The 26,668-nt window shown below is 48.7% G+C and overlaps 1 protein-coding gene across 2 annotated transcripts; it reads right to left on the bottom strand.

The window, feature by feature from the left end:
- Positions 1 to 212: 212 nt before the first annotated feature.
- LOC102563980 (ectonucleoside triphosphate diphosphohydrolase 8) lies at positions 213 to 19,308 on the bottom strand. 2 transcript variants are annotated; one of them, XM_059715489.1, is made up of 10 exons: positions 18,914 to 19,308; positions 11,729 to 11,860; positions 11,127 to 11,244; positions 9,234 to 9,384; positions 8,314 to 8,473; positions 7,151 to 7,381; positions 3,403 to 3,663; positions 2,688 to 2,798; positions 2,137 to 2,274; positions 213 to 1,186 (listed from the first exon to the last, which is right to left on the bottom strand). In XM_059715489.1, the coding sequence occupies exons 1-10, from the start codon at positions 19,064 to 19,066 to the stop codon at positions 995 to 997; spliced, it is 1,647 nt and encodes a 548-aa protein (XP_059571472.1). In that variant the 5' UTR covers positions 19,067 to 19,308; the 3' UTR covers positions 213 to 994. The 2 variants fall into 2 exon arrangements, with proteins under 2 accessions (XP_059571472.1, XP_014458197.1); XM_014602711.3 differs by lacking the exon at positions 18,914 to 19,308 and adding an exon at positions 15,436 to 15,590.
- Between the last annotated feature and the right edge of the window lie 7,360 nt (positions 19,309 to 26,668).

Genomic DNA, 26,668 nt, shown 5'->3' with positions numbered 1-26,668 from the left:
TGTTTGCTAAGCCGAGAGATGGCCAGGGCAGGGCAGGTTGTGTTTCACATGGAAAAGATGTCACCAGTGGTTGAAAATCCTGGCTGGTGTCTTTGGTTTTGTTGTGAAGTGATTCTTAAAGCTTTTGGGAGGTTTTCAATAGACATTGGGGGGGGGGTGGCTATAGCTGGGGACAGTCATAGATTTTGTGTTTGGGGCACTGGCATTTAAAGAAAAAAAAAAAAAAATCAACGCTAGGCCAGTGGAAGGAGCTGTTTGCAGTCCTATCACCTGCTTGTTATTTTCTTATCTGTAAAATGCCAGTAAGCACTTCTAAGATAATGGACTGCTTTGGGAAGACATTATTTAGTGTGAGGGAGGCTCTTGTCCTGTCAAAGAAGGACACAAGTGAATATCACAGCATTCACAAGGAGGGTACCGAGACAACTGCCCTTCCTCTTGGTCAGAACTGCTGGCCTTCTTCCCAAAGTTGCAGGAGTATTCAGCAGTGGGATTCATGGATGTTCAGACCTCTTGGATAAAGCAGACCACTGAGCCCTGCCCAATAATTCCTGCATCAGACCCATAGCTTCTAGCTGAGTTGGAGGGTGCCTTTTAGAAAAACTTCCATTCTCACTATAAAGACATTAAGGGATGGAAAAAATCTACCACCAGGCTTGATAAGACGTTCCAGTGGTTAATCGCCCTCCTTGGGAAAAACAAACACACAAACAAACAAACCAACAAACAAACAAACTTGCATCTAGTCTGAATCTGTTTGGCTTCATCTTTCAGACTTTTGTCTATTAGATTAAAAAAAAATCTATTATAAGAAATCTTTTCCCCATGGATGGACTTGTAGATTGTGATTAAGTTGCCCCTTTTCAGAGGTAGGCATTAGCAGGGATAAACTCAAAAGATATCTTGAAATGTTGGAAAATGACTTAAAGTCCCACTGGAGCCACGTTTCCTTTTCTCATTTGTGAAGGGGAGGTTAAGTCCATTATCCAGACAGCTACTTGGGACTCCAGAGGAACTGGAGTGCAATGGCCACCAGACCCACTATGAGGGTCAGCACAATAAAGGCGACAGCAGCTGCCCAAAGGCTGTGCCAGTGTCCTGTCACTTGTTCCCGAGCCTCTGTGGGGATCATGTTGCTAAGGTTCAATACATAGCCCAAGGTCCAGCCGATGTCTGTGTTTCCAGCCTAAAGAAAGACACCCAGAGAGTGGCTTTACTGTGTTGACCAAGTGCATTGGGCCTTGTGTTCCAACTGCTTCATTGCTAATGACCCCATGAATCCCCTAGGAAAGCTACTGCAGCTTTGGATTCCAGGCAAGGGCAGCCCAGGCCTTATCAGCACAAGGGGCATAGAGATCTGTGAGGGTCACACAAGCTATCATCTCCCTCCCTACAGGCAATTCCTTTGAGACTGGCAACTACTGAATCCAAAACTGGAGCTTATAGGCTGCAGCATTATTGACTATTTCATACAAACGATAGGAGCAAAGATTCCTCCTGCTTTTAGAGGAAGGGTTAGGTGCATTTTCCCTGAGAAGCCTGCTATTATTCATAAACAGGCTGCATTCCTTCCCCCCTACCATGTTCCTGTACCTTCTGCCCCACATCAGAGATCTGTGGCTGAATCCTGCTCTGTTGCCCTCAAACAACCCAGCTGAAAGTTAGTTCAGATTTAGATCAGTGCAAATGAGGAAAGAATTTGGCCTGAGGGCATGTCTAAAGCAGCGTGGAGGCAGGATGTCCCCTAGCCTCCCCGCCACCGTTCTCCCCATGTCCCAGGTGTGTTCAGAAACATCCCCATTTCCCCCTTCCCACCCCGGACATACAGCCGCCACAGCAGTCTGTAAGCAATCTGTGTGATGAAAGCATGTACACGCTAGGTGGCAGCAGTGAAAGCAAAACTTTCCCATGACAATGCAAGGTAGGCTGCTGCTTCCAAGCACACAGCCAGGTGCAGATAATCCTGCGTGATGCTGAGTACCCTCAACTCCTGGGGAAATCAACAGGAGTACAGGACACTTAAGACTCTGCAGGGAAGATCATTAAAGATCATTACTGAGCCCATGTAAATGATCTGCCTCAGACCACCAGGCAAGGAATGGTCTGCCTGCAGCAGCCTGAACAATGAATCCCTACCTGTTGGCGGAAATGGATGTTGCTCCATGTTTGCTCATTGAATTTGTAGCCCTCGTGTAGCAGTGTCAGGATGTAGAAGGCCGATGCACAGTAATTGCTCAGGCGTACCTCCTTTTCCTGGGGGTAGCTGGCCTGCAGCTGAAAGAGCCAGCACAACAGAACTGTGGACAGCAAGCAGGGAGGATCCCAGCTCCCATCAGTGTTTGGCTTAGTCATTCACACCAAGCGCACGTGAATTCCCAGCTGAGGCAGGGAAACTAGAACAAAGCCCCTGTAGCAGCAGGCCGATTCCTGCCGTGTGCTTCACTGCTGGAACTCAGTCCCAGAGGGTGTTGTAGTTACATAGTTCAGACCCCAGAGCACTGCAGGGCCACTGCCCTCTTCCATCCCCACACACTCACCTCCTGCCTAGCATGTGAGCTATGGGAATCTCACCAAGTGGTAAATCCCACCCACTCCAAGCTCTTCTGCTTTGCCCCATTAGCCCTGCAACTCTGGGGTTTCACCCAGCAGCAGACAACCATGTGAAGCTCCTGACTAGAAGGTCTCACCTCCTTCCAGTCTTTGGTGCAGAAGTCCCAGATGGTGGTGTTGACAGTGCTGAAGGATTGCCCGCTGGTCAGGTTCAGGAAGTTGAAAGTGTAATAAAATCCAGAAAAGGCCTATGGAACAAGAGGAGGGATTAAAACCACCTCCCCAAGGAGAAACTGCAGGGGATGAGAGCACCTACTTTCCTGTCATTCTATGATCCTACGATGATCCTAAGAATTGACATTAGAACTAAAAGCAGACACCATTCCTGACTGACTGTCCATGCTCTAACCCCTTGCGACCAGATCTTACACTCCCTTATGCAATGCAAAATCTGCTCATTTCACTGCATTCTAGATTAGAATCACTATATTTCCAATAATACAAACCCAGAGCTTGTAAGTACATAGCTAAATTAATGCTTCTGCATGAGAGAAGAGCAGCCACCACTACCATACATATGAGAAAAGCATGATTTTCAAACCTCTGCAGCCTCATGATTACTATCTAGTATTTGTCCCTGGCCCTGCTTTTGGGGGGGGGGGGGGGGGGTGTCGGATCACAAACTCTGACGAAGGGATAAAACTTCTCTCTCCAACTGGAAAGGTGATTTTATGGTGGGGAGGGAAGGGACTTAGCTGTGGGTCCCTCTCTCTTCTCAGCTGTTCTGCCATCAGGCAATAGAAAGCAACTTTTCCAAGTGCCCTACCCAAACAGTGGGGAATGATGCCTTACAAAAAACTGCCCATGCACCAGTGGCTGGTAAACCCCATTGAATCCACACATCTTTCCGGCCCCGCATTCAGTTAAGTTAAAGAGCTTCTGGATGCTGCTCCTGCACTCAGCTGGTACCCCCGTCCCTCTGAATGTGAGGGTCTTGTTGGAGGTGGGTGTAGCTGGGACACAGGGACTGTCATATAGGGCAGCTGTAGTGATGTTCATCTCGTATCCCTTGGGGTAGCATGGATGGGAAATCTGCTGAGCAGCGATGTTAACCTAGAAAGAGAGAAAGAGAGGCCCATTAGGAGTGCACAGGCCTGGGGTAAAAGTCAGGGGTGGGGGTGATACCCAAACTTGTCATAACCCACAACCCTGCCAAACCTATTAGTAGGGCCAGATTAACACATAGGCAAACTAGGCACATGCCTAGGGCTCTGAGTTGTGGTGGGGCCCAGTCCTTCCCTCCACCATGGTGGCATGCAAATGGCCCTACCTGCCTCCTTTCCCTTCCCTTGCCTTCCCTTCCCTTCTGCCGGCCTCATCACTGTGGCGGCTGCTTCCTAGCAGCAGCTCCAAGCCCCACTCCCCTTGGGCAGTAGCGCCAGGATGGGGAGGGGGATCTCAGCGGGCCCAAAGCCCACAAGTTTATTTGCCCATGGCTCACTAAAGGGTTAATCCGGCCCTGCCTATTAGCTTGAAATGCCCAAGAGTGTGGGTTAACTCATTATGGAAAAATCTTTCAGGATTTACAAGAAAACAAGGACCCATCTGTAGGAGGGGTTAGGATATCCCATAGCATTTGAGACAGAGAGAATCCTATCCTGTTGTAACCCTGCATAGCAGAGGTCACAATACCCACCCAACCCCAGCCTCTCCCTCAAGAGCGCCAAGACAGCATCTACCTGATGCAAAGATAGACGATGGAAAAAAGTCAGGAAGACTCATTGCTCTGCTGCCCCTTCTCTGCCTCACCCCACTCTGCTATTATCACATACTCCCACATCCTGCAGCTGCAACCTGCAAGGGATTGTGAGACAGAAAGCGCCACTGACCCCCCTCCATCCTATTCTCCTGCTGGCTTGCCCAACTCCTCCATACCTTTTAGAAAACACATCAGTGAGGTGTGGGCATGGGTTCTAAGACCTTGGTCCTGCAAGTACCAGAATAGTGCCCAGGAGGGGATACAAACCTGTGAAATGTTGGTGCGAAGGGAGGGTAGGAATGAATGCCAGCACAGCCAAGCACTCACAGTTACCTCTGCACAGAGTACAATTGTATCTGAGACCCAAACATGCAACATATGTGCTCCTGAGTAATTTAACCCAAGTTTTACCCCCATAGCACATTTACTTTGAGTTAAGGTGTGGTCACACAATCACATTTCTCAATCTGGCTACTCATAGGAGGCACTATTATAGGCACTAGGTGGTGGGGAACCAATCTGCTTTGACTAGAGAAGCACAAGACACATACAGCAGGGTAACTTCCTGAGCCACTGCTTACACTGACATAAGGAAGACTTACACTGATATAAGGCTTTGCATCATGTATCCACTTAACTTTTACTATGCAGTATTTATCAGTTTACTCCACAGAAGTTTCAGCCCTCTTGCATGCCTGCTGCCTAACTCCAGGATTAGGAGACTGGACAGAAGCACAGTCCTTAGCATGAGGCACTGAACTGCATAGGCCTCACACCCCTGGTAGGCAGCAGTAATGCAATAACCCCACAGTAGCAGAACACCGCCCTTCTGTCATTCTAGGTCTGCTGGTGCCTTTATTTGCCCATTTATCCACTACACTCCTCACCAGCCCCATCCAGGTTCTGGTGTGGGTACAAAGTAGGGGGGCCACAGGACAGTCCCACTGTCACCTGGATCCTGTGCATGTTGGGGAACTGGAAGGAAAGAATTAAAACAACGTTTACAGCTTCTTGCTTCTCCCATCTGAGATGACTTGATGGGACAAGCTGGCAGGGAAGGGACTGCAGGAGGAAAAGGGGCTGCCATTCTCCATGGTCAAAGCAGAAAACCCACCCCCCATGGGTGGATCTGGAAGGTGGGAAGGTAGAGTATGCAGCAAGCAAGGATGCAGGAGGGTGGGGGGAAGGCATCAGTCACCACCACTCCCAGGTCCTAGAACTGCACCAAAGCAGTGGCTCCAACAGAAACCTCACATGTGATCCAGGGAGCACAGATTGCTCACTGCACGTACCCAGCACAGCCAAAGGGAGGTTTGGACCATACCACCCAACTCCTCTCCACTCCTGGATCCACCCATGCCCAGAACTATGTTACCACAACCTACATAACTCCCCATTACTAGCTGCACAGTGAAGGGTTAATATAAATCGTGTGTTATTATGCTAAGTAGCTGACTTAGCGATAGGATCCCTGTGTTGATCTCCTTTCCCCAGCTTGTCATGTGATGTTGCATTAGATTGTTAGGAAAGAATGAAGTTCAAGGACCAGACAACAGGAGAGGAGGAAAAAGAGGGCGCATGAATGATACAAACAGGCACTAGCAATCCAGAACCAATTTGTTCATTCCTGGAGCTTTCCCAAGGCATAGGAGAAAGAAGAGAATCTATCCCTCACTAGGGGAGTTCTCTAATAAATTAGCATTTCAGAGATAAAATGCTGTGCTGTGAAACAAGTGATATGGATGAAGAGACCCTGCCCTCCAAACTAGACAACTTTTTGGTGTTCCCTGGGCATAGGTCTACACTGGCATCCCTAGCATTGCCCAGAGTGCTCAGTCTCAGGTGCCTCCCACCCACCTGCACCCGCTCACGTGCCAAACCTAGCAGTGTGGTAGTAACATCATCTCTCCAGGGGGTGCCCTCTGAGACCACTACTCTGTGATGTCCGCCCATCTTTCTGAGTGCACAAGCCTTGCCTCTGCACTGGCTTAACACACTATAGCTGGTCTAGTTGCTGCTGTGAACAAGACTTCAGGAACACCATTGGATTTGGGTCCCAAGTTATAATGCAGCATCCCTGTTATTTTGAAGCATTTACCAGACCGTTTGTGAACAGCCCATAGGCTGGAATGCAATGGCACACTCTTCATAGTTTGTGGCTGGCCACGGAAGCAGAAAGGTATTGTTCTGATTCATGGCTTAGGTGTCAACGTTTTTGAAACTGAACAGAGTAAATCACAAACAACACTGTATTTACTGGGAACTTCCTGAAAAGCAATCATTACAGCAAAAACCTGGCAAACTGTTGGGTTTCCTTAACATAACTGGGAACAAATCAGTGGCTGCCTGGAAACTCCAGCTCAAAGAATAAAGAGAGCCACCATAACAGCAGGGTAAGGCCGTTCTGTTTGCTCACGGCAATGCACACTTATTGTCCGATTCACTCAACTCCAGATCATAGTATTCTGCATCCTTTTAAATATTGACTTCTTAATTTGTTTGCTCTGTCCCACACCTGCAGTGCTAACATCATCTGTTTAACATCACACTGGAAGCCATTGTGTTCAGTAGATGCACCATGCTAATATACAGTAGCTACACCCTGTGGCTAAATATGTATCTTCTGCTCTGCTCCACCCAGACAGGTCAGCAGTGCAACAGGTGGACCTCCCTTGAAGAATTGCCAACAATTCTTTGAATATTTCAGTTACTTTCAGCTGTCCATTATGTCTCAACTGACTTTGTGCCATGAACAATCAGCCGTGCCAAAAAACCAAAATAAGATAGGGACTTACAAAAGGTGAAGATAGAAAGGATAGTACCCTGAACAGTAATTAATACCTTGCTTAGAGATGCCAGAAGCATCTTCAAGGCCTGGTCTCGCCCATAACAGAGGTAGCTGTGAGTGTAAATCGAGTAGTTGGTGCCATACAGCCTGAAGAAAACTTTGGTGCTGTTGTCCTCAATGGTGCCACTAGGCTGGAAGGTTATTTGAGTTGAGGCTCCTCCAAGGTCCAGAGCTCCCAAAACTTCAGTTCCATACGGATGTACCCATTTCCCTGAAAAGGAGAACTGCCCCCACCATGCACAAGGAATTAATTTGGCTGTAAGAAAGTCCAAGCTAGCACCCTCTAAAATTTTGCATATAGGGACATAGAATATCATCTGACCTATTTCACCCAATGAAGTCCACACCTTCACCAACACAATTTTGATCTCAATGCAAAGTCAAGATAAAAGGGGACAGAACCTCAACTGACATCCATCAGCCTAGACCCACAGACTTCAGGACAGCCAATTCAGTTCACACCTGCTAAAAATCTGCCCAAGTGGACAGAGGTCAAAGGCTCTCTCATGAGGGCCACTTGGCTTGCTTTGTTTGTACATTACAGCAAGAGTCACTGCCCAAATTTGCATGGTGAGAAGCTCAGATGGTTCCACAAACAGACCCCACTCTGGGGTCTAAGTTTAAAAAAAGAAAATAAAAAAGAAAATACATTAGTTTGTCACCAGTGTCAATGCAGATTTAAGTAAAAAGTGAGCCGAGACCATTGCATTGGGCTGAAGTGGAGGTCAAGTTTCAATACTCTCAGTTTTATTTGGGGAGCATGACCTTTCTTCAGTTACCTGCATAAGACCTTCTGTCCCAGGTGGAAGTTAGCTCAGCACTACCCTGCCTCAGCTCCCCATAGCTTCATATCCATTTTAAGGATCTCCCATCTAGGTAAAGCACCAGCTCACTGTGTGAAAAGTCTACTCCCATGTCAGAGCCTCCATGGCAGCAAGGGACCAGGCCTCCAGCTTCTTCTGTCTTAGATTCACCCTTTGCCATGAAAATCCCCAGTTAGAGCCATGATGGGAGGGGCCAGAAGGGAACTGCATCAGGGAAGCAAAGCTGAGCTGCATTCATGGTGGGTCTTTTCCAACTCATTTCCCCAAAGAAAGCAGTTACCCCAGTGAACAAAGCCCTCATTGTCCCTCCACCCTCTGCCCACAACACGGACCTTGATGAGCGTCTCCAACAGGTAGTTGACCGTGATCCAGCCAAAGGAGCCTTCCTCATTCCCAGTGAGGATGCGAGCTCCTTGGAAGTCCACAGGGTACTCTTGAATGGCCTTGGAGACCTCTGCCAAGACCTGGTCAGCTTTTGTGCTGTTCAGCTCCCTGCAAAGGGAAAGGAGAGCGATTCTACTGGGAGCTCATGGGATACAGCATGGCACATGGTCACTGCAGCAAGATGAAGGGTTGTTGGTGCCATACAGCACTCCAATAAGCTTTCTAAGTGCCACTGATACTAACATTTAGCATCTACTGCAAAGGAGCAGGTATGCTCTGGGGACAAAAAAGAACCTGTTTCCACATCTACAGGTTTTCTGTGCTCTAGAGGACAAGGGAAACTCAGGGAAGGTCAGGAAGAGCCAGTAAACCAGGGGATGCTGAGCGTGGAAGCAGCAAGGAGAGGGAGCCGAAACAATATTTCTGAACAGCACTCACTTGCACGTTGGTATAAGAGGGAAGTGGTCTGTGCTATCACATAGTGGCTATCTATCCCTTCCCTCTGGATCACTGCTATGTCCTTCCTTTTTTAGACTGTTAACCCCCACTTCATTCCCCTCCAACATGTCCTGGTTGCCCCATTGAAGGGGATGGTGGGATACAGGTTCTTACCCAAACTGCTCTGTAGCTGGGCCTGGCGGAAAGTACCAGGAGAGATTAAGTGGACTGTTGCCAAGCTAATTTACCCATTGCTGCTGACTGATCTCTGCCATGTGGGGAGTAGGAAATTCCCATGTTTGTTCCTAACGCCCACTGCTATTGCACTGGCCTTGCATCTAATAAGGTCACTAGAGAACAAATCTAGTGTGCTGCGGAGAAAAGGCCTTCCCCTTTGCAGAGTGCTCCTTCACAGCAATGGTGGGGGTACCTCAGCAGCCGCATGCCTGCTGTCGCTCCAAGGTAGGTGGGTGTCTCCCTCTGTTGATTTGCAGGGATGAGTGTCATAGCCTTGTCCAGACACACCTTCAGACTAGCTCCGGCCTTAGAGGGATTATTTATGTAACTGGAGATGCCAGGTCCTGAAACAAAGTATCTCAGTGAGACCCTGGGCTCATCAGGATCAGCGAAAGACGAGGTGAAAACATTTCCGGATCTCTGGCCCGGAGAGTTCCATGCAAGGCTCAAACCCTGCAAGTACTGGACTGGTCATTAAAAGAACTGAACAGCCATCTCCAGTCAAGGGGTTTTCTTCAGCTCTTTTGTAACTATGTTAGAAGCATCGTGGAATAGCAACAGCCATGGATGGATATTTCATCCTTTCCAGCAGCCAGTGGAAGTTCAGTGAGCTTTCCCATGAGCTGCTGGGACTCTGGACCAGTACTGCTCTGCCCCGAGGGGTGTCTCTTAGGGGCAGCACTCAAAGCTGATTTGGCTGCATATGGTAACCTCTCTGGTGACCAAGAAGTGGTCAATCAAGTATTCTGCACTTTGGGGGGAGGGAAGAGAAACCACAAGTAATTATGTTATCATTAAATCTGCCCATGATTTTGGCATCTGTCCAACCAACAACATGGACCTAGGTTCCAGGAAATTAATTTGCCTAGCAGGGGTGTCTCCCTATTTATCTAAGGAGGGGAAAGGTTGCTGTTAGCCCTGCAAGGGTAGAGGTACAAAATAAATATGCACAGACACATGTACAGATTAGTTCATGACGTGCATGGTACAGGGTCTTTTTGTTCATTGCAATTAAAACAGCTCATTTTATTTTTAGAGAGTCCTGTGCTATTTCTGGAATTTTTGATAAGGAAATTAGTTTGTCCTCTCCCATTGGCCAAGGCCAGAAATAGGATGGGTGCATCAATATTTACCTTCCCCAAGTCCCTATGGGCTGTTAATTCCATTAGCGCAAGCTCACTCACTTTTCCCCACCTGCCAAAACCCTCTGCCTAGACCTTTGCTTTGGAGCTCAGTTAACCAGTAACCTGGCTCATGGCAGCCTCAGAGCCTCCTCTTAGCACTGTGGTCTTTGCCCAAAGCTGTGAGGCAGAGGTTTCAATCTTTGCCTAGCACTGCCTGCCTGTGCCTTGCCAGACTATCCCACATGTACCTGGAGATACCCATTCTGATTTAAGCAGGGGAATGACCGGGCATGTGCTAGGTTTACATTCCCATGCCCTCCTCTGCCACCCTTTGTGTTTGGTGGAAATTATAGCTTAACCCTTCTTAAAAAGGTGAGTCATTTAGTTTTCTTCAAAGCTCAGCTTAATACAAGATCCCCTCATGGGTCACTGCCATTGCCCCTCACTCCTAAACTACAATACTTCTTCCCTTTCTAATCCTAGCTCCAGCCTCTCAGTCTCAACTAGCAACCATTTCTTAGTCGCCAGTGCAGACAATTCCTGACACTCAAGCCCATGCTAGTCCAGTCCTAAGTCTCCTCATGTTCTAGCTATGCTGATACTTCTCAGTCCCAAACTGCAACCTCCCTACTACTACCTTTCCATACCTCTCTTGGGCACAGATAAACTATTCATTCAGAGCTGGGTAGTGGTTTTGTTTTAAAACACAAGGTGAAGAAACTGCAAACTCATGCTCTCTTACAAGGCCAGGCACATGGGAAGCCAAGATAACCTAGCTAGAAGATGGAGCCACAACCCTTGATAATGTGCCCCTATAGGTATAAGCTGGTGCTAGTCTTCCACTAGCTACTTCTCCAACAAAGTAAAAGCCAGAGGCTGGCAATAAGACAAGCCAGTTGGTCACTATACTACAAAGCCTAAAAAGAGAGGGAGAAAAGATAGAAATGCATGAGCCCACTTACCTGCAACAGTACAGGCCTCTACCTGGCTGACAATGCCAGTGTCATTCTCCTTATCTGCTGGCCACTGGTAGATGTAGAGAGCGGTGTGTGAGGAGCCCGCATCAAATACCATCGCGTACTGCAGGGGAAATGGGGGGGAAAAAACAGAAAATTACAGTGAATGTCACTTCTGTAGACCAGCAGGGGGACAACCCCACTACAATCCAAAAGCCAGCAAGGAGGAGATAGCTGGACCCCAGCAGCTCCACCACAGAGGGTAACTGGAAGTGCTAACAGTAAGAGATGCTTAGAGGCCAGGAGCAGAGATTAGCCACAACGGGTTTAAAGGCCATCTGTAATGCACAGACATACGTAATGCCTAAGGAATAGAAACCAGGGTGTTGGCTCAAAAGCAGAAGCCCCAGTAGCTGAGCTCACAAGGAAGACCTCACCAGCACTAGGTAGTGGGAAAGCCAGATACCACATGCCCAAGCAGTGTCCTCACCCCACTGTGAACTGCCACAAACTGCTGAAACCTTGGGTCAATGCTTTAGATTGAGTTGCGGCCCAGAATCCAGGCGCTACTCATGGGCAGATGCCTGAGCTAAAGCCACAGCTCCTACCTTGGTACCTGGAGGCAGGAGAACATTCTTCACCTCCACAGCAATGAGAATGAGAGCAATGATGCTGAATACAACTACGAAGAGACTCCCAACAACAGCTGTCCAGCGGCTGCATCCCATTTCTGCTCCAATCTGTAAAGACAGGAGGAGATCAGATCCCTCTTTTCCCTGGCACCCACCCTCACATATACTGTCAGTTCAGCCCCACCAGAACATCCCTGCTGGCCTCCTGTACCCAGGGTTCAAATTACACTTTGGCTGAGGTGGGGGGGGGGGGGGGGGGTGTTCTGCAAAAAAAATGGAGCTGCCCATCACAATGCCCTAATAACATTGGAGACCCACATAGGTTATGATTTTCAAATCTTATAGGGGGGCTCTCATCTCTTATGGGGGGGGTGCAGCCTACCTTTTCCCCCACCCCAAGCTCCCCCATAATTCAAACCCTGACTGTTCCTTTGTTCACAGCTGTGGTGTCAAAGTTGCAGGCCCATCTGAGCAGAGGACTAACCCCACATAACAGACCCTGTGAAAGCAAAAACCACAGGTGGGCTCAAAGTAGCCACTCAGCTTTTCAGAGCATGATCTCTCCCTGTAATGCTACACTGGAGTGGCTAGACTGTCTTCTCCACCCTCCATAAATGGGGATGCACAGCCTGTCATTTTGGGGCCAACATGTTCTAGCCCCACTGCTGCTTTTTCCCCATCCTTTCACCCTCCACACACAGTCTGAGCATCAGCACTCAGAGCTCAGAAATTACACATAAGCTGGTATAAGTTATCAGAAACTGGTTCCAATCTGTAATGCAACAGAAGTTCAGTGCACATAAACCACTTTCAAAATGGCCAAAACCAGCTTAAGATAAACCTGGATTGATGTACTTTCAGACTTGACCTATTTAGGTTAAATAGATTTTTTCAACTTCTGTCCCAGATCCCCTCCAGATTCAAGTTAAATCTCAGTTCCCCAGCATCTCAGATTGCTTTATGCCTCACCCACAAGCTTTCCCTCACAGGTTGGGCAGGTGAGCCTTGGCCCAAGCTGCCTGCTCCAGCTGAGCAGGGAGGCGTGCTCTAGGCTCCCACCCCCTTCCCGGCTTCTGGCCTGGGCCACTGCAGACACATGGCTGCGTTTCTAAAATCAAATGTGCACTTGCATATTGGTTCAATCTAGACAGTTTAGACTAACCTGTGATGATTGAATCGATTCGGTCTTGAGCTCTTTGACTTTCTGTACTTACCCCAAGTGTTGGGAGCATTGGGGCACCAGGCAAGTGCCTGAATGTTGTGAATCACATTTGAACTGAACTTCTGAGCAGGCTTTTCTATTCTCCAATTTACCTGAACAATGAAAGAGGCCCCATAGGGCTGTCCAGACTTCTATCCTCCCAGAGTCTAGAAAGGATGGTGAGCTTGCTTATAGTTTGGTATTGCAGGTAGGCTAGAAGGATGGGCTTATACGCGTGGCCTCATCAACCAGCAGAGTGCAATTAATGGGAAAAGCCTGGCTGCAACTAGGATGGGCTAAGGGTAAAAGCTATTCCCAACTAATCCATTCCCCCTTATAGCTCCCAGGATAATCCTCCTGCCTGCTTGTGGATTACATGCCTCGAGCTCATAACAGCTTGTAATTTCCTTATGCCCTTGGTCACTAACTAGTCGAGTCATGAACACAGAGGGAAATCCAGGATTGCTGCTAGCACCATGGAGACGGGGGTGGACAGAGTTGGGAGGAACAGGGAACCCTAGAGAGGCAGACAGTGCAATGCTCTGCTAGGTAACCTGATACCACCTGGAGGGGTTCCCTTGGCCTCCAGTGAAGTCAGAGTAGTTAAGCAAATATATTTGCTCCTGTGGATAGTTATTGCACAATATCCCAGGGCAGCCCTGGGAACTCATCGTGGTCACCTCTTCCAGAGCTAGAGCATGCCAAAGGACAGACCAGACGTCAGACTCTGTACATCTGTGCTGATTCACTGTCCATACAGTCATTCACCAAGCACATGCAATGAGATACCACCAATCTTTCAAGCAGAGTAAAGGGCCAACCCATTAAAATGAGAGCAAATCAATTCACACCTCCCATTGAGGTGCTCAGTTCCTTGCTGGAGCTGATCCCAAGGCAGTATAAATAGTGTGAGAAAATAAGCCAGAGTCTGCTTTTACCTGACCAATGTCCTATCTTAGTACACAAAATAGCTGACCTCACCAGACCCTCACCATTGTTATTGCCAATCAAAGTTTACTTCTGTTCACTCTGCATCATTTCCATCCCCTCCCCAAACTCATACGTCTCTGTAGCCATCAGCTGATCAACAAGCACAGCAACAGTAGGAAAGGATGGGTGGTTTAATGGAATTAGCATTAGGGTTGACTTCAGGAAATACAAGGTCAAGTCCCAGCTGAACTACAGATCATGTCTTCGACTATAGCCGTTTGCCTCATCTAATCCAGTAACCCTGGTATTATGGCTCTTCACAGAAAATGTTTCTCTTTCTGTATGGATTAGACATGTCTTCTCCACAGTGATGAACAACTTAATATAGGGGTTTAAGAAAGTAGTACACTATCATACTTGGCCATTTATTTGCTGTTGCTTAAAACAAGCATATACATACATTCAATATATACCATGTCCACAGCTCTTCTAGGGATGCATGTGTTGGTGAGATTTTTTTCATTAACACTGACTGCTCATGTAGTACCCAGGCCAATCAGGACAGGGTGTCACTACTGTAAACTGCTTCAGTCTGGCATTTAGAGCTCACCATGTAGTAACCTAATGCTATTTAGGACATACCAAAAAGAGGAGGACATGCTTTACCTTCACTCTGCTAGTTCAGTGGCATTAACAGGAGTCAAAATATATTTGGATGCTATGGCGAGAATGGCCAAATAAATCTGGTATATAAGTATCACAAATATAGGAGCCTAACTCTGCACAGCACTAGACAGAGTGATCGCAGACAGCTTCCGCTATTGAAAAGCTCGAGTAGTTCCTGTCTGTCATGTTTTTTGCATGAGTTTACTGAACACACACAAACGTGCATGAAGCACAGCTTGTTTTGCAGTATTGTTTTATTGCAGACTGACATACAGACAGAAGACACATCAGTTGTTTCATTAGTGGTTTGCTATGTTTTTCTCGGGGGGAAAAAAATTGGAAAGTTATGCAATGAGAAAGACTTGAGCAAATAGTCAATGGTTTTAGATTGTGCGCATTAGGAACCATTATGATCTGCAGTAATGATCAGATTATGATCTGTGTATTTGGATGGGAGCAGAAGGATGTCTTTTACACAGTTGACTCGTTACCCAAGTTCTCTCTCTAGGTCCTTTCCATCGCTCACACAGCACCAAGGACTTTGCAGGACAAACTCTGCCCTAACACTTTTGTAGCTCTGTTACCTTCCCTGCATTTGCACAGCACCAATTGACAGACACTTAGTCACACAACTAGCACTGGTGCACAGAAAGGAGCAGAACACAACCTCTCCCGTAGCTGGGCTGCACTGAGAGGAGTGGAAAGTCAGCAAAACATGCTGAGTTCCCAAGAGCAGCTCAGATACGCAGACTGGGAGCTGAGTAAGATCAGGATGTTTGCATGGAACCAGGGTTCGGAGCACAGCTGCACTTTCAGTGGATTCCTACCAAGCTACTGACAGGGAAAATACCTGCCTCTCTTCCCACCTCCAGGCCCCATGACTCACCTGTGCTGGTGCAGATGAGAGGAATGTTTGGGCTCCTGGAGTTGCAAACTCTGCCGGTCTTAGTCCATCCCCCCAGAGAGCAGTGTCCTGCGCCTGGGACAAAAGCTGCTCGGGAACCTCTCAGTCCTGCTTTGTAGGCACACAGCACAGTCCCAAGGTAGAGTCCCCTCCCCTTGGCCTGCGACCAATCACCTGCCCACAGGAAAGAGGCCATTCTTCCCAGAGCTTCTCTTTCTGCAGGTCCAGGTGATACAGGCAGGTTGTACTACTTGGCTCTGTCCCAAGTACCCAGACGTCATCATAACCTCAAGCTTTCAATATTAACCACTTCACTGCTGGGGAAAGGGTGTGACCACATGGCCAAAAGCCTCAGTCCATGGTCTGAATGTTGCTATCCTGGATGTACTGTGTAGTATCACCCTGATTAGTGAGGGATGTTTATAAAGAAACAGATTCCAGGGTACCTGCACTTCCTGGCAGCAGTGAAAGGGGTTTAGCATGCATATTGATATTCCCCCCAAATCCATCATAAATGCAGTAGGCAATGCAAGATGCCTTCCTGCACTGACTTAGAGGGACCCTAAGGCCATGGGAGTAGGAAGGTCACTCATCCCAAGGAAGCCATGCCAGCTTGGAGCTCCACTGCTGCTTCAGTCCAAGATGCAAGTCACACTCCCTTGGGCCTCTGCTCAGTGAAGCAGGTCAGCTTCCCTTTCATCTGCTGCTACTTGGCAATAGATATACAGACAGATGGAGGGAAAGAAGCCTCCACCCCAGACCTCAGCTCCCACAGTATTCCAGCATTGGCTTCCTCCATCTGTGGCTCTGCAGTGCCCCTCATCCCTGGCTCATCACCCACTTCTATGCCAACCTAGAGTCTCTATACACATAACTGCACTAATGCACCCAATTCTGGCCAGGTATTCCAGTCTTCTCTTCCAGTAGCACATCACCACAGACATCCTTCAGACCTTATCAACAGGGATCCTGATTTTCTCTCTTTAAAAATCCCAAATTCTGCCATTTAAAAAAAATTTGCAAATTCTCCAATTAAAAACACAAATTTTGGGTTTCTGTGATCAAAATGAAATGCCACTACACACACACACATTAATTGAACATAATGTTTTATTGATCTATTTACAATTTTAAAGCAATTTGGAAGCCTACCAGTGCCTCAGTCACTATAATAAAACACATTCTAAATACCTATAAATTCTGCCATTTGATTTGGGGTTTTTTAATCCTTGCCCCATTCACTCACCAGGATGCGGGTCCAGCTGCAGCTCTCTCCCTCACCCCTGCCCCCACCCCTGCCCCTGCTGCTTGTGGTGCTTAGCAGCCCGGATATACTGGTGCCTTGCTCATGCCAGTGCCCCGCACTCCCGACCCACAGCCCCCTGCCCCCCAGCCCTGCTGGACTGTTCCCCAGCTCCCAGGGCTATGGGGCCAGGGAACCTGGGTCTGTGGCCCCCTGCCCCCCTGGCAGCACCTGAGCCCCAGCTTCTGCCTGTGGGAGACAGCGTCTGGTGCAGCCTGAGCAGAGTGCAGAGCCCAGCTTCCCCACAGGTTGCGCAGCCGGAGTGGAGCCCATGCCAGGGGGTGGATGCAGGCTGCCAGCTGTGGGCTTGGGGCTCCTGGCCCTGGTGTCCCCCCCGCTCCGTGGCTCAGAGGGCAAGACCTAGGGCAAGAGGGCAGAGTGGGGCAGGGAGGCTCGGTCTCACTGCTGGGAGCCCTGCACTGCCATGGCAAGGTAACCCCTGTCCACTCAGCAGCAGCAGGGGGGCACAACTCTATGCTACCACCCCCACTGCTACTGGGTGGGCAAGGGGCATCTCACCATCACAGTGTGGGGCTCCCAGCAGAGGCACCAACTCTCCCCATTCCACTCTGCCCTCCCACAGTGGGTCTCACCCACTGTACTGCAGAGGCCCCAGAGGGAGGGCAGCACGATGGGGAGCCCCAAGCCTGCAGCAGGCAGCTTTCATCTGTCCCACCCCGCATACAAATCTGGGAGGCACGTGCCCTCTGTCTCCCCCGCAGAGTACATGCAGCGACAGGGAGGCAGCCCCCTACACTGCTGCCCAAACCAGCTGTCCACGGCTCTGTCCTGCTCCCCACCCAGGCCCTGCGGCCGCACATTCAAGCTCCAAGCCCCATGACCCACCCCAGCTGGGCAGCAGCCTCAGCCCTGCCTAATTCCCTCCCTCCCTATGGGGGGCCTCAATGCCCCCTGACTCCAGACTTATACGCAGGGAGCTGCAGGAGCTATTCTCATGCTGCCTGGCTGCCATGTGAATGTGTGCATGCACACATGCACGTGGCACCCCCTGCCTGATGGCCCTCCTCCCGCTCCCCCTGGCCCCTTGCAGACAAACTGTGCCAGCCTACAAGGGGAAACCCACTGTTTCCCTTGTTTTTCTCTGTTAAAGAAGAAAATTCACTTTTTTCTCCTTAGAGAGAGAAAATCCACTTCTTTCTCCTTAAAATGAGAAAATCTGGGTTTTACCTGTTTTTTCCGTTGTGAAGCCCCCTTTATCTTATGGTTCCTGCTAAATTCTGGGGCAGTCTCATGGGCCTGATCTGTACTGAGGACTTCCTTTGTCTGAAACAAAGGCTGTCCAAATATACCTCAGCCCTGCAGTGTGCACACAGAGCACAGCCCTAAGAAACTCCCTTTACCTTGGCCCCTGATCAATCAATCAACTGCCTACAAGAACGAGCCATTCTTCTCAGAAATGAGGATGAATTGTCCAATGGGCAGGGCACTTGCTGGAAACCTGGGTAAGAACCAGGGTGAGGTGCTTCTCTACACCTCCTTTCCAACTCTTGACTATTCCCATTGTAAGTTAATCAAACCAGGAGCCATCTTTCACTTTGTGTCTGTGCAGCACCCTGCACCAGGGAGCCAGTACTCAGCTGAGTCTGCGGGGCACTACTCTCAATACCAATAACGTTGGAAACCCACCAAATTAATTTTGCTTATGAACCAATGGGATGTAGTTGCCCTCTACCAAGAGCATGAGCCCCAAGGGCCATCAGATGTCCCTTGATGAGACAACTTCATCAAAGTGGCACTTCCTGCTGAGATACCCAGAAAGGTGCCTCTCCCAGTGGGCTGGAGAAGGAGGGCTGCAACATTATAGCTAAACAGCATAAGTCACTCCAGTGAAGGAGTTATTTTAACCCATTCACTGCTGGATTCAATTCCATGCCCCATTGCTCAATGAATACTGTGCTGGAGATGTCCCCAACCTGTTTTGGGGCAGGGAGGATGAAAACGAAGCAGGGAAGAGCTCGCTGTCATTGGCAGGGTCCCTGCTGCAAGCCCTAGGCCAGTCTACAGGAGAATCTGGCACATACCTCTGGCCAATCCCTGAGTATTCAGCTCTTGGCCCATCTCTCCTGGCTCAAGGGGTGATCCCCCCCTGCGAGCTAACACCTCAAGGTGCATTCAGTTCAGTAGTTAGTTACTCACCCATTCATGCGACTTCTGTACGTGCTGGAGGAGTTGTGGCTCTGGCTGCTCAGGCTTTCCTCCCTCTGGACCCTGCAGAAGGGGCCTTGTGACCCCATCCTCCTGGTTCCTGTCCTCCAGCATGGTCCCCCCAGCAGGGCCAGCTGCCTTCATTATATGGCTGGCACTGCCCTCACACCTGCTTCTTCTGTAGAAAGGTTTCTATATAGTACTGAGCTTGACCAGACATTTTACTCCTGTTGAACCTCCATAACACAGCTACTCCAGAAGAACAGAGAGAAAGACTGATCATTTAGTGTCAGTGGTGCAAGGGGTACAACCAGGCCATAGGCAATCAGGGCTTGACCCCTGCAGGTCACAAGCCTAGGCAGATCAGGAAGATATAGGCAGGAGTCATGAGGATCAGGAACAGGCGGGTCAGGAGGCTAATTTCTAGAAGAGACTGAGACACAGGTGGTCACCTTAACTAGAATCACAAGCTGAGGGAAGGGGTGGGTGGGAATCAGGAAAAAGAAGCAGGGATCCAGCCTAGCATCATTAGCCAAGGGGTTTGCAACAGGGAGCTGGAGCTGAACAGGACCAGAACATAGACAATCCCCAAGTTATGCTACAAGTCTGGAGCTGGCCAACAGAAAGGGGTCTGGCAGCTCACAGGGTCAAGGAGCCAGCAAGACAATCTGAAAGCATACAGGGTCAGGCTGGAACCAGGAAGCCAATCAGCAGTGTCTCTAGTGGGTTATGGAATAGAAAAAATCCCACACAATTTACTGATTCGTTTTGATGCACCGGCTGGGGGAGTAGTTAGCTGATTGCACAATTTCACAATGATTACACACTTAATTTATACAACACAATTTTATTTTAAAATTCTTTGCTACGCATATAACACTGCTTAGCTTTAAGAAACACCACAAACATTAAGAACACAATAATTACATATATCAGAAACAATGCTCCGAATGCACTTCCTTCCCAAACAATGCTATAAGAATTAGTGTTACAAAAACAACTACAATTACAACTAAAAGTTAAATTTGAATCAATACTATTATTTTTCATATTATACTTACAATCCTAGAATTCCGAGAAGCCAAATACCAAAATATGGTTTCATTCCTCAGTAGTACGGTTCAATGGGCTCGCCTCAGCAGTGACAGGACTAAGTCCCCTTCCTTCAGTCCCTTTCAGGTGCTCTGAGGCTTCAGCATGAACTAAGAGATTCATGTTCACGGAGAGGGTGGTTCAGGTGATCAGTCTGATCCAGCCTACACTTGCGATTCTTCCTTCGTTGTTCTACAAGTATAGTCACCTCCAAATTGGGACAGGAAGTTACAGTTTTTATTGAGTGAGCTGCCGTCAATGGGCTCCTCCTACTCAAACCTGTCATTACCCCCAAATTTGGGCTCGGATCTTACTCAACAGATTCTTTTGTTAATCATTTAAAATTACCTTTGGGAAACTTCCATATCACTGCAAACGCCCTTTTCTTACCAATCTGGTTAAAAGGCCTTAGGGTTTGCTCGCTCAGAACTCAGGATATTTGCTCTCTTTGTAAAAGACTTCTAAAAATAAAATTCAAATTAAAACTTTAAACACAGTCAAGACCTTTTACACGTAGTCCAAAAACAATGACTCAGATAAGGAGATAAATCTTATCTTCTTCCTGAAACTGGCTAATGGGCAACCATTACAAACATTCAAACTATTTCATTCAATATGACAAGCAGGACCCAGGGAATAAAAAACCAGGAACAACAGGTCAGAAGCCTGACACTAACAGAGAAGCATATCTCCTGTTAAGTAACTGACTAGGTACTAACAGGGCTGCTGCTTATAAGAACCAGTCATGCCCATGCCAGCAACTGGGCCAGCTGGGGGTACTTAGGCCACTGGCAGCCAGACCCACTCAGGCAACCAGGGCCAGCTGGGGTCAATTGACCCTGCCTGCTGCCGTGGCTCCTGACACATAGGACATATGTGCATCTGCAAGTTGTGTGCACATTACAAGGGACAGTAGGCACATGCCTTGGTAGCCCTGCAAATTTGTACATTATCATCTATCTAACTATGCTGCAGCTAATGAATGCCCTCCTTTACAGCTGGTGCCAGGCAGACTCAGGGCTGCTCTCTGCATCTGTCCAAGCCCCTTGTTACACATGTGACAGGAACATGGTTGGTAGGTGGTTTTCCATTACCAGGAGCTTGTAAGGGGAGGATCATGAGAGGTAGGGTGTGCCTTCCACTCAGTCAGTCTGGGGCTGATCCTGATTTGCAGCAACAAGAAGTTTGCTAAATTGCTGAGGGCACCAGGTGAGGCCAGCCTTGCCTCCATGCTGGAAAGACTTGCCCTGGGCTTTCCTCAGCAGTTGTTGTAGAGCTCCCTGCTGCTAGAGGACACCAAACTGAAGGGACAGAGTCTGAAATAGCCAGGCCCTTGCTTCCATTGAATCTAATTCTTTCTCTTCTTTCCCATGCCTGTCACTCTGAAATCTGGTTTTACATAAGTGCCCACTGAAGACTGGGATTCACTTTGTGAGCAGACTAGTGGCTCATTCAGACTGGGTGGACTGCAGCAGTTGTGTTGCAGGTCAGCACTCTCACAGGGGGAGAGGGAGTAGCAGTGCTTGGAGCTAACAAAGGCATGGGGACAGCCTTCTTCTGGGGACATGGTAGGAGCTTGCTATGTGCAAGAGGATCCAGCAATGTATCAAAGTGGTTCATTCACTGATGAAAAGGAAAACATCAGGGAACTAGGCTTATTTAGTCTGCAGAAAGGGGTGGGATTTGATAGCAGCCTTTAACTACCTGAAGGGTGGTTCAAAAGAAGCTGGACCTAGACTGTTTTCAGTGATGGTAGATGATAGAACAAGGAGCAATGGACTCAAGTTGCAGCAAGGGAAGTTTTGGGCAGATATTAAGAAAAACTTCCTTGCAAGGGGGGTGGTGAAGTGCTGGAACAGGTTACTTAAACAGGATGTGGAATCTCCATCCTTGGAGGTTTTTAAGGCCTAGCTCAACAAAGCTCTGGCTGGGATGATCTAGTTGGGGAAGGCTCTGCTTTGAGCAGGGGTTTGGACTAAACCTCCTGAGGTCCCTTCTAACCCTAATTTTCTATGATACTATGATCACATCCATCTGGCTTCAACTTCCATATCCAAATGACCAGGTAGCCATTTACAGCTGGGTGAGTTGGAGGTGGCTTTTGGTAAAAGTCCAGAATGAAGCTCAAGCTCTTACCCTACAGCTGTGGTTAGATACCTGCTACCACACCACACAGAGCATGTAGGAAATAATATTTATTAGGAACAGAAATGCATGGTTAGTCCAAAACAACAGGCACCAACTTCTGGCAGACTGGGGCCACACTGGAGCCAGATCAGAAGCAACAATGCTACTGCAGAGAACAAGCAAGATCTCCCAGGTCTAGAGGATATTCCTGCTATCCAGTTCATTCCTGCTCCCTGGCCTTTCCATCATAGGGAAGAAAACCAAGACCCAAGGTCTGAGATCAGGTCCTTTACACTTACAGCATCTTTTTCTCAGTCCCTTCATTTTTTACCTTTCTGGGAACTTTGATCTGCCTCTTGTGTATGGGTCTCTCTCTAAGAGAGATTCCAGCACTTTTCCTGAAAGCCCAAGGTACATTTTCCAAAGCCACATAGGGCTGCAGACATGGCTTTGCCTGAAAACCTGAGTGTAGCTTAAAGAGTTGTGGCCAAGGCACATGCACACAACAACTGTCCCAAAGCCCTGACTTCACATCTTCCTACCAAACAAGTGTTCCCCTTTGCAGGCAACCTCGGGCCCTTGGTAGCACGCTCAGGGATATCAGCTGTGTTTCCTGGAAGGAGGCATCACCCTGAATCCAACTCATTGTCTGCCTTTAAAGACCAAGGGGAAATTGTGAGAAAAGGTAAGTCCCTGATGAATTTGCCTTTGTATCGGATGAGTCTTGTCAGCAAATCTCTCTGATAAGCAGCACTGAATCTAGGCATTCTCCCAGCAGCTCTTCTGAGGGCCAAGGCACAGAGGGAGAAAGTTGACCTCTCCATCCCCACCTTATATGCCATCACTTTATGATCTCAGTCTCACGGACTGTGCCAGTTTTGTGCCTCTTCTGCCTGGCCACTTGGGCTGTGGCTATGCTCCGAGGCACTGCTCTACCTGCTGATGGGAGCAGAGGTTGTTATAACTGAACGGGTGTGGGGAAGTCAGAGGATCTACCTCCACTTGGAATCTTCCGGCTTCTGCATATTTAGGTGGTATCTTATTGGAAGAGCAAGAAGTTTGGGGCTCATGTACAATGGACACTGCATGCCACGGAGATGGCTGTCCCCATACTGCTGCACTGTTATTAATAAGCAACAGGCATGATTAGTTCTTCACCTGCTTAGAGCACTTCTGATGTCAACAACTTCATTTTCACCATCCATTATACAGATAGGAAAACTGAGGCACCAAGAAGGAAGGAGATAGACCCAAGGCCAAGCACAGCACTCATAACAGAGATGGGACTAGAGGACTCAAGCTAAAATTGTTCAAATCTCTGAGCTGTCTCAGCTGGGGCAATAACTGCACAATGCGAGCAAAACTGGGTGAACCAGACTATCCCCAGATTCAAGCACCTGGCGCACAGAAGGCAGGCCTGGAAAGGTCCTCTGGCCTCTGTGAGTCATACCCTGCCCGCTCAGATACCTGCCACTCATCAGAGCCCTGAATTACCCCATGATCACCTGCCAGATTAGGGAGACTTGGAGGGCAATAGTGGTCTAGGTCCTGTTGCAGATCAGAGTGCTGGATTAGCCAAAGGAATGGCTCTGCTGAGAGCTTAAGCCTCAGAGCAAAGCAGCGCTCCCTGGTGTGAGCTATACATCTACCTAGGTGGAGCCTGCACCCACAATTCCTGTGAGCAAGCAGGGTGTTTTACCCAAGGGCCCAACTTTCAGCAGTGCTGCACACTCATTGTTCCCCAGAAAACCAGGGGCAGCTGCAGGCACTGAGTGTTTATGATAAGTCCATGAGGAGTGATGCAGGGTGGTTCCTTGTACCATGTCAGGCATCCATAAGGATGACCCTAGTGCCGCCTAGTGGCTTTGCAAATCACAGCCTGGCAATATACTGTGGGTAGGGCTGTGCTGCTGTTGGGAGTGTATTGCAGCATGCTAATTAAACCAGCTAGTGTGGGCTTGCTGCTTGCGTGCAAATTGGCTTTGTAGCCTACGCTAAGCTACATGTTGCTCTAGTTGCATTGTTAGCAGTAACAAAGGCAGATAGTGTCAGCTGGCTCGGGTATGCCTACTTGAGCTGCAGTCACACTTCTTTCTACCTGTGATGTACAAGCAGCCTGCATTGCCCAGAGTATTTACCCTCCCACATCCCAGGGTAACGCCACTGTGCAACTGGGCAACTAAGGGACAGAGGATAACAACTCCATTTTCAAAGGTGCATAGCTGCCTAGCAACCATGGGTTCAAGTGAAGATTTGGGCCTAAGAGATTTGTCCAAGGTTACACATGGAGCTGGTGGCATGGCACAAAAATTGAACCCAGGACTTCCCATTCCTAGACTGGTGCTCTAGTTCAGTGTTTCCCAACCTTTTCCAGCCCAAGGCACACTTACATTAATAACAATTTTCTGCAGCACACCTGTTAAGGCATTTCCCCATCATCATACCTATTGTAGCTCATGGTAGCTCACTGCCATGGCAAAATTCTGTGGCATATTGGTTCATTTCTGATGGCACACCTGTGCTGCAGCACAGTGGGTAGGAAACATTGCTCTAGTTTCTTCAGAGGCAGACAAAGTTCTTTGGGTAAATCCAATATCTTTTATTAGACCAACTGAAATAGTTGGAAAAATTCTTCTTTGCATGTTTTTGGGTACAAATACCCTTCATCAGGCAGAGGAAGCATCTGCAATTGGTCTAACAAAAGATCCCTAAGAACCTTTTCTGCCTATGTCCTTAGACTAACATAGCTACAACTTACACCCCTATTCCCTTGGTTACACTCCACAGTCTTCTCCCTTTAGTTTCCTAATCTATCTACCATTCAGATGGTTTGATGGAAAAAAGAGGTTAAATACTATATATGCTTTATATGCTTTTATTTAAAAATAAATCTGAGGTCCTTAATTGAAACATGCCATTTGGTTCATGGAAACAAAAATGTTTCAAAGGTAACAAGCAAAAGTTTAAATGTTTAAGACTTTTTCTGTAGTGAGAAAAAATTTCCCAAGTAGCAGGTTTTAGTCAGCAGATAGTTTTGAGCTCTCTGCTAGATATTTGAGCCCATACTGATGTTTCCTTCTGCTCTGTGGTTATAACAAGTCTTCCCACTACAGTTCAATAAGTCACCATGTGGCCTTTTTTTTGCTACTAAATGTGTGAGTCTACATATGCAAATGATGCTAGATGGGTTTACGCTGCAGTAAATTACTGCAGCGTAAACCCACTCTGGGCAGGCATCTACACATGCAGGCATCAGCGTTCCCTCTAAACTGTGTGGCATGCACAGCTGTGCAGGCATGCCTGCATGGCCGTGCACACCACGCAGCTTAGAGTGAACGCTGGCAGGCATTTGGGAGCAGATTTGCTGCTCCTGGCACTAGCCTGCCCCTACCCCCTCCAGCCCTATACTGACCCCCTGCAGCAGTCAGGAGGAGGTGGAGGCTCCAGCCACAGCTGCCTGTGGCCAGCATCTATCTTTAAAAGCCAGCCCTGAGCACTGTTCCCTGGCCACCTGTGTTCCTGGCCCGGAGCAGCATGCAGAGCGTGGTGCCAGCGTGCTGTGGTTCTGTCGTCAGAGCCGGAGCTCATTGCGCCAAGGCTGCTCCACCCCCAGGTCCCAGGAGTGATATCCAGTGGCCCAGGCTCCTGCTGTACACTCTGGTTGCCCTGCTGTGCCACCGCAGTGACCGCTGCCTGGCCCAGTTCAGTCTCAGCCCTGGTGGCACCCCCACACAGCATGACTACCTGCCCAGGCTCACCATGGTGTCTGAGGCCCCCTGCCATCACATTGCTGCCACCTGGACCTTGTGCTGCTGCTCAGACTGTGGCAGGAATGCTGACGATGTGCACCTGGATGCCATCACTGCTGCCATCCATGCACTCCTGGGCCTCCAGCCCCACCGCCTGTGGGCCTGCCTGGCCAGGCAGGAGTGGTGGTTGCATGTTGTCTAGCACACCTGGGATGATGAGCAGTGGCTGGAGTTGTTCTGAATGACCCAAACCACCTTGGGCAGCTCCACCCACACCAGGAGGGGCAGGCCACCGCCATGTGGCAGCCACTCCCCGTAGACACCTGGCTGGCCATTGCTGTGCTCAAGCTGGCCACGCCAACCAGCTTGCTCTATGTCAGCCACCTCTTCAGCATGGGTAAGGTGATTACTGGGGAGGCCATCCTGGAGGTCTGTGGCACCCTCCAGGACATGCTGGGGCACACTGTGCTCTGGGTCCACGACCCTCTGGAGATGGTGGTAGGAGTTCTGTGCCCTGGGCTTCCCCCAGTGCATTGGAGCCCTGGATGGGACCCATATCCCCATCACCTGCCCACCATGCAGCAACTTCCCCTACTACAGCTGGCGGGGCTGTTACTCTATCAAGCTCCAGGCCATCATCAACCACCACAGCGCCTTCACCAATGTGAGCACGGGCTGGACGGGCAGCACCCATGATGCCCACATCTTTCATAGATTTCATAGATTTCATAGACATTAGGGCTGGAAGGGACCTCGGAAGATCATCGAGTCCAGCCCC

Source organism: Alligator mississippiensis, chromosome 12 (assembly GCF_030867095.1).
Source record: "Alligator mississippiensis isolate rAllMis1 chromosome 12, rAllMis1, whole genome shotgun sequence".
In the NCBI taxonomy this organism is placed as follows: Eukaryota; Metazoa; Chordata; order Crocodylia; family Alligatoridae; genus Alligator; species Alligator mississippiensis.
This window is presented reverse-complemented; position numbering and strand designations above follow the sequence as displayed.

Coding starts and splice junctions, on each gene's coding strand:
- LOC102563980 (XM_059715489.1), bottom strand. CDS start 19,066: ATGAAGGCAGCTGGCCCTGCTGGGGGGACCATGCTGGAGGACAGGAAC. Junction 8,474..9,233: donor GCAGGCATGCGGCTGCTGAG/GTACCCCCACCA, acceptor TTCCCTTTGCAG/GGAGCTGAACAGCACAAAAG. Junction 1,187..2,136: donor ACATCCATTTCCGCCAACAG/GTAGGGATTCAT, acceptor GTCTTTCTTTAG/GCTGGAAACACAGACATCGG.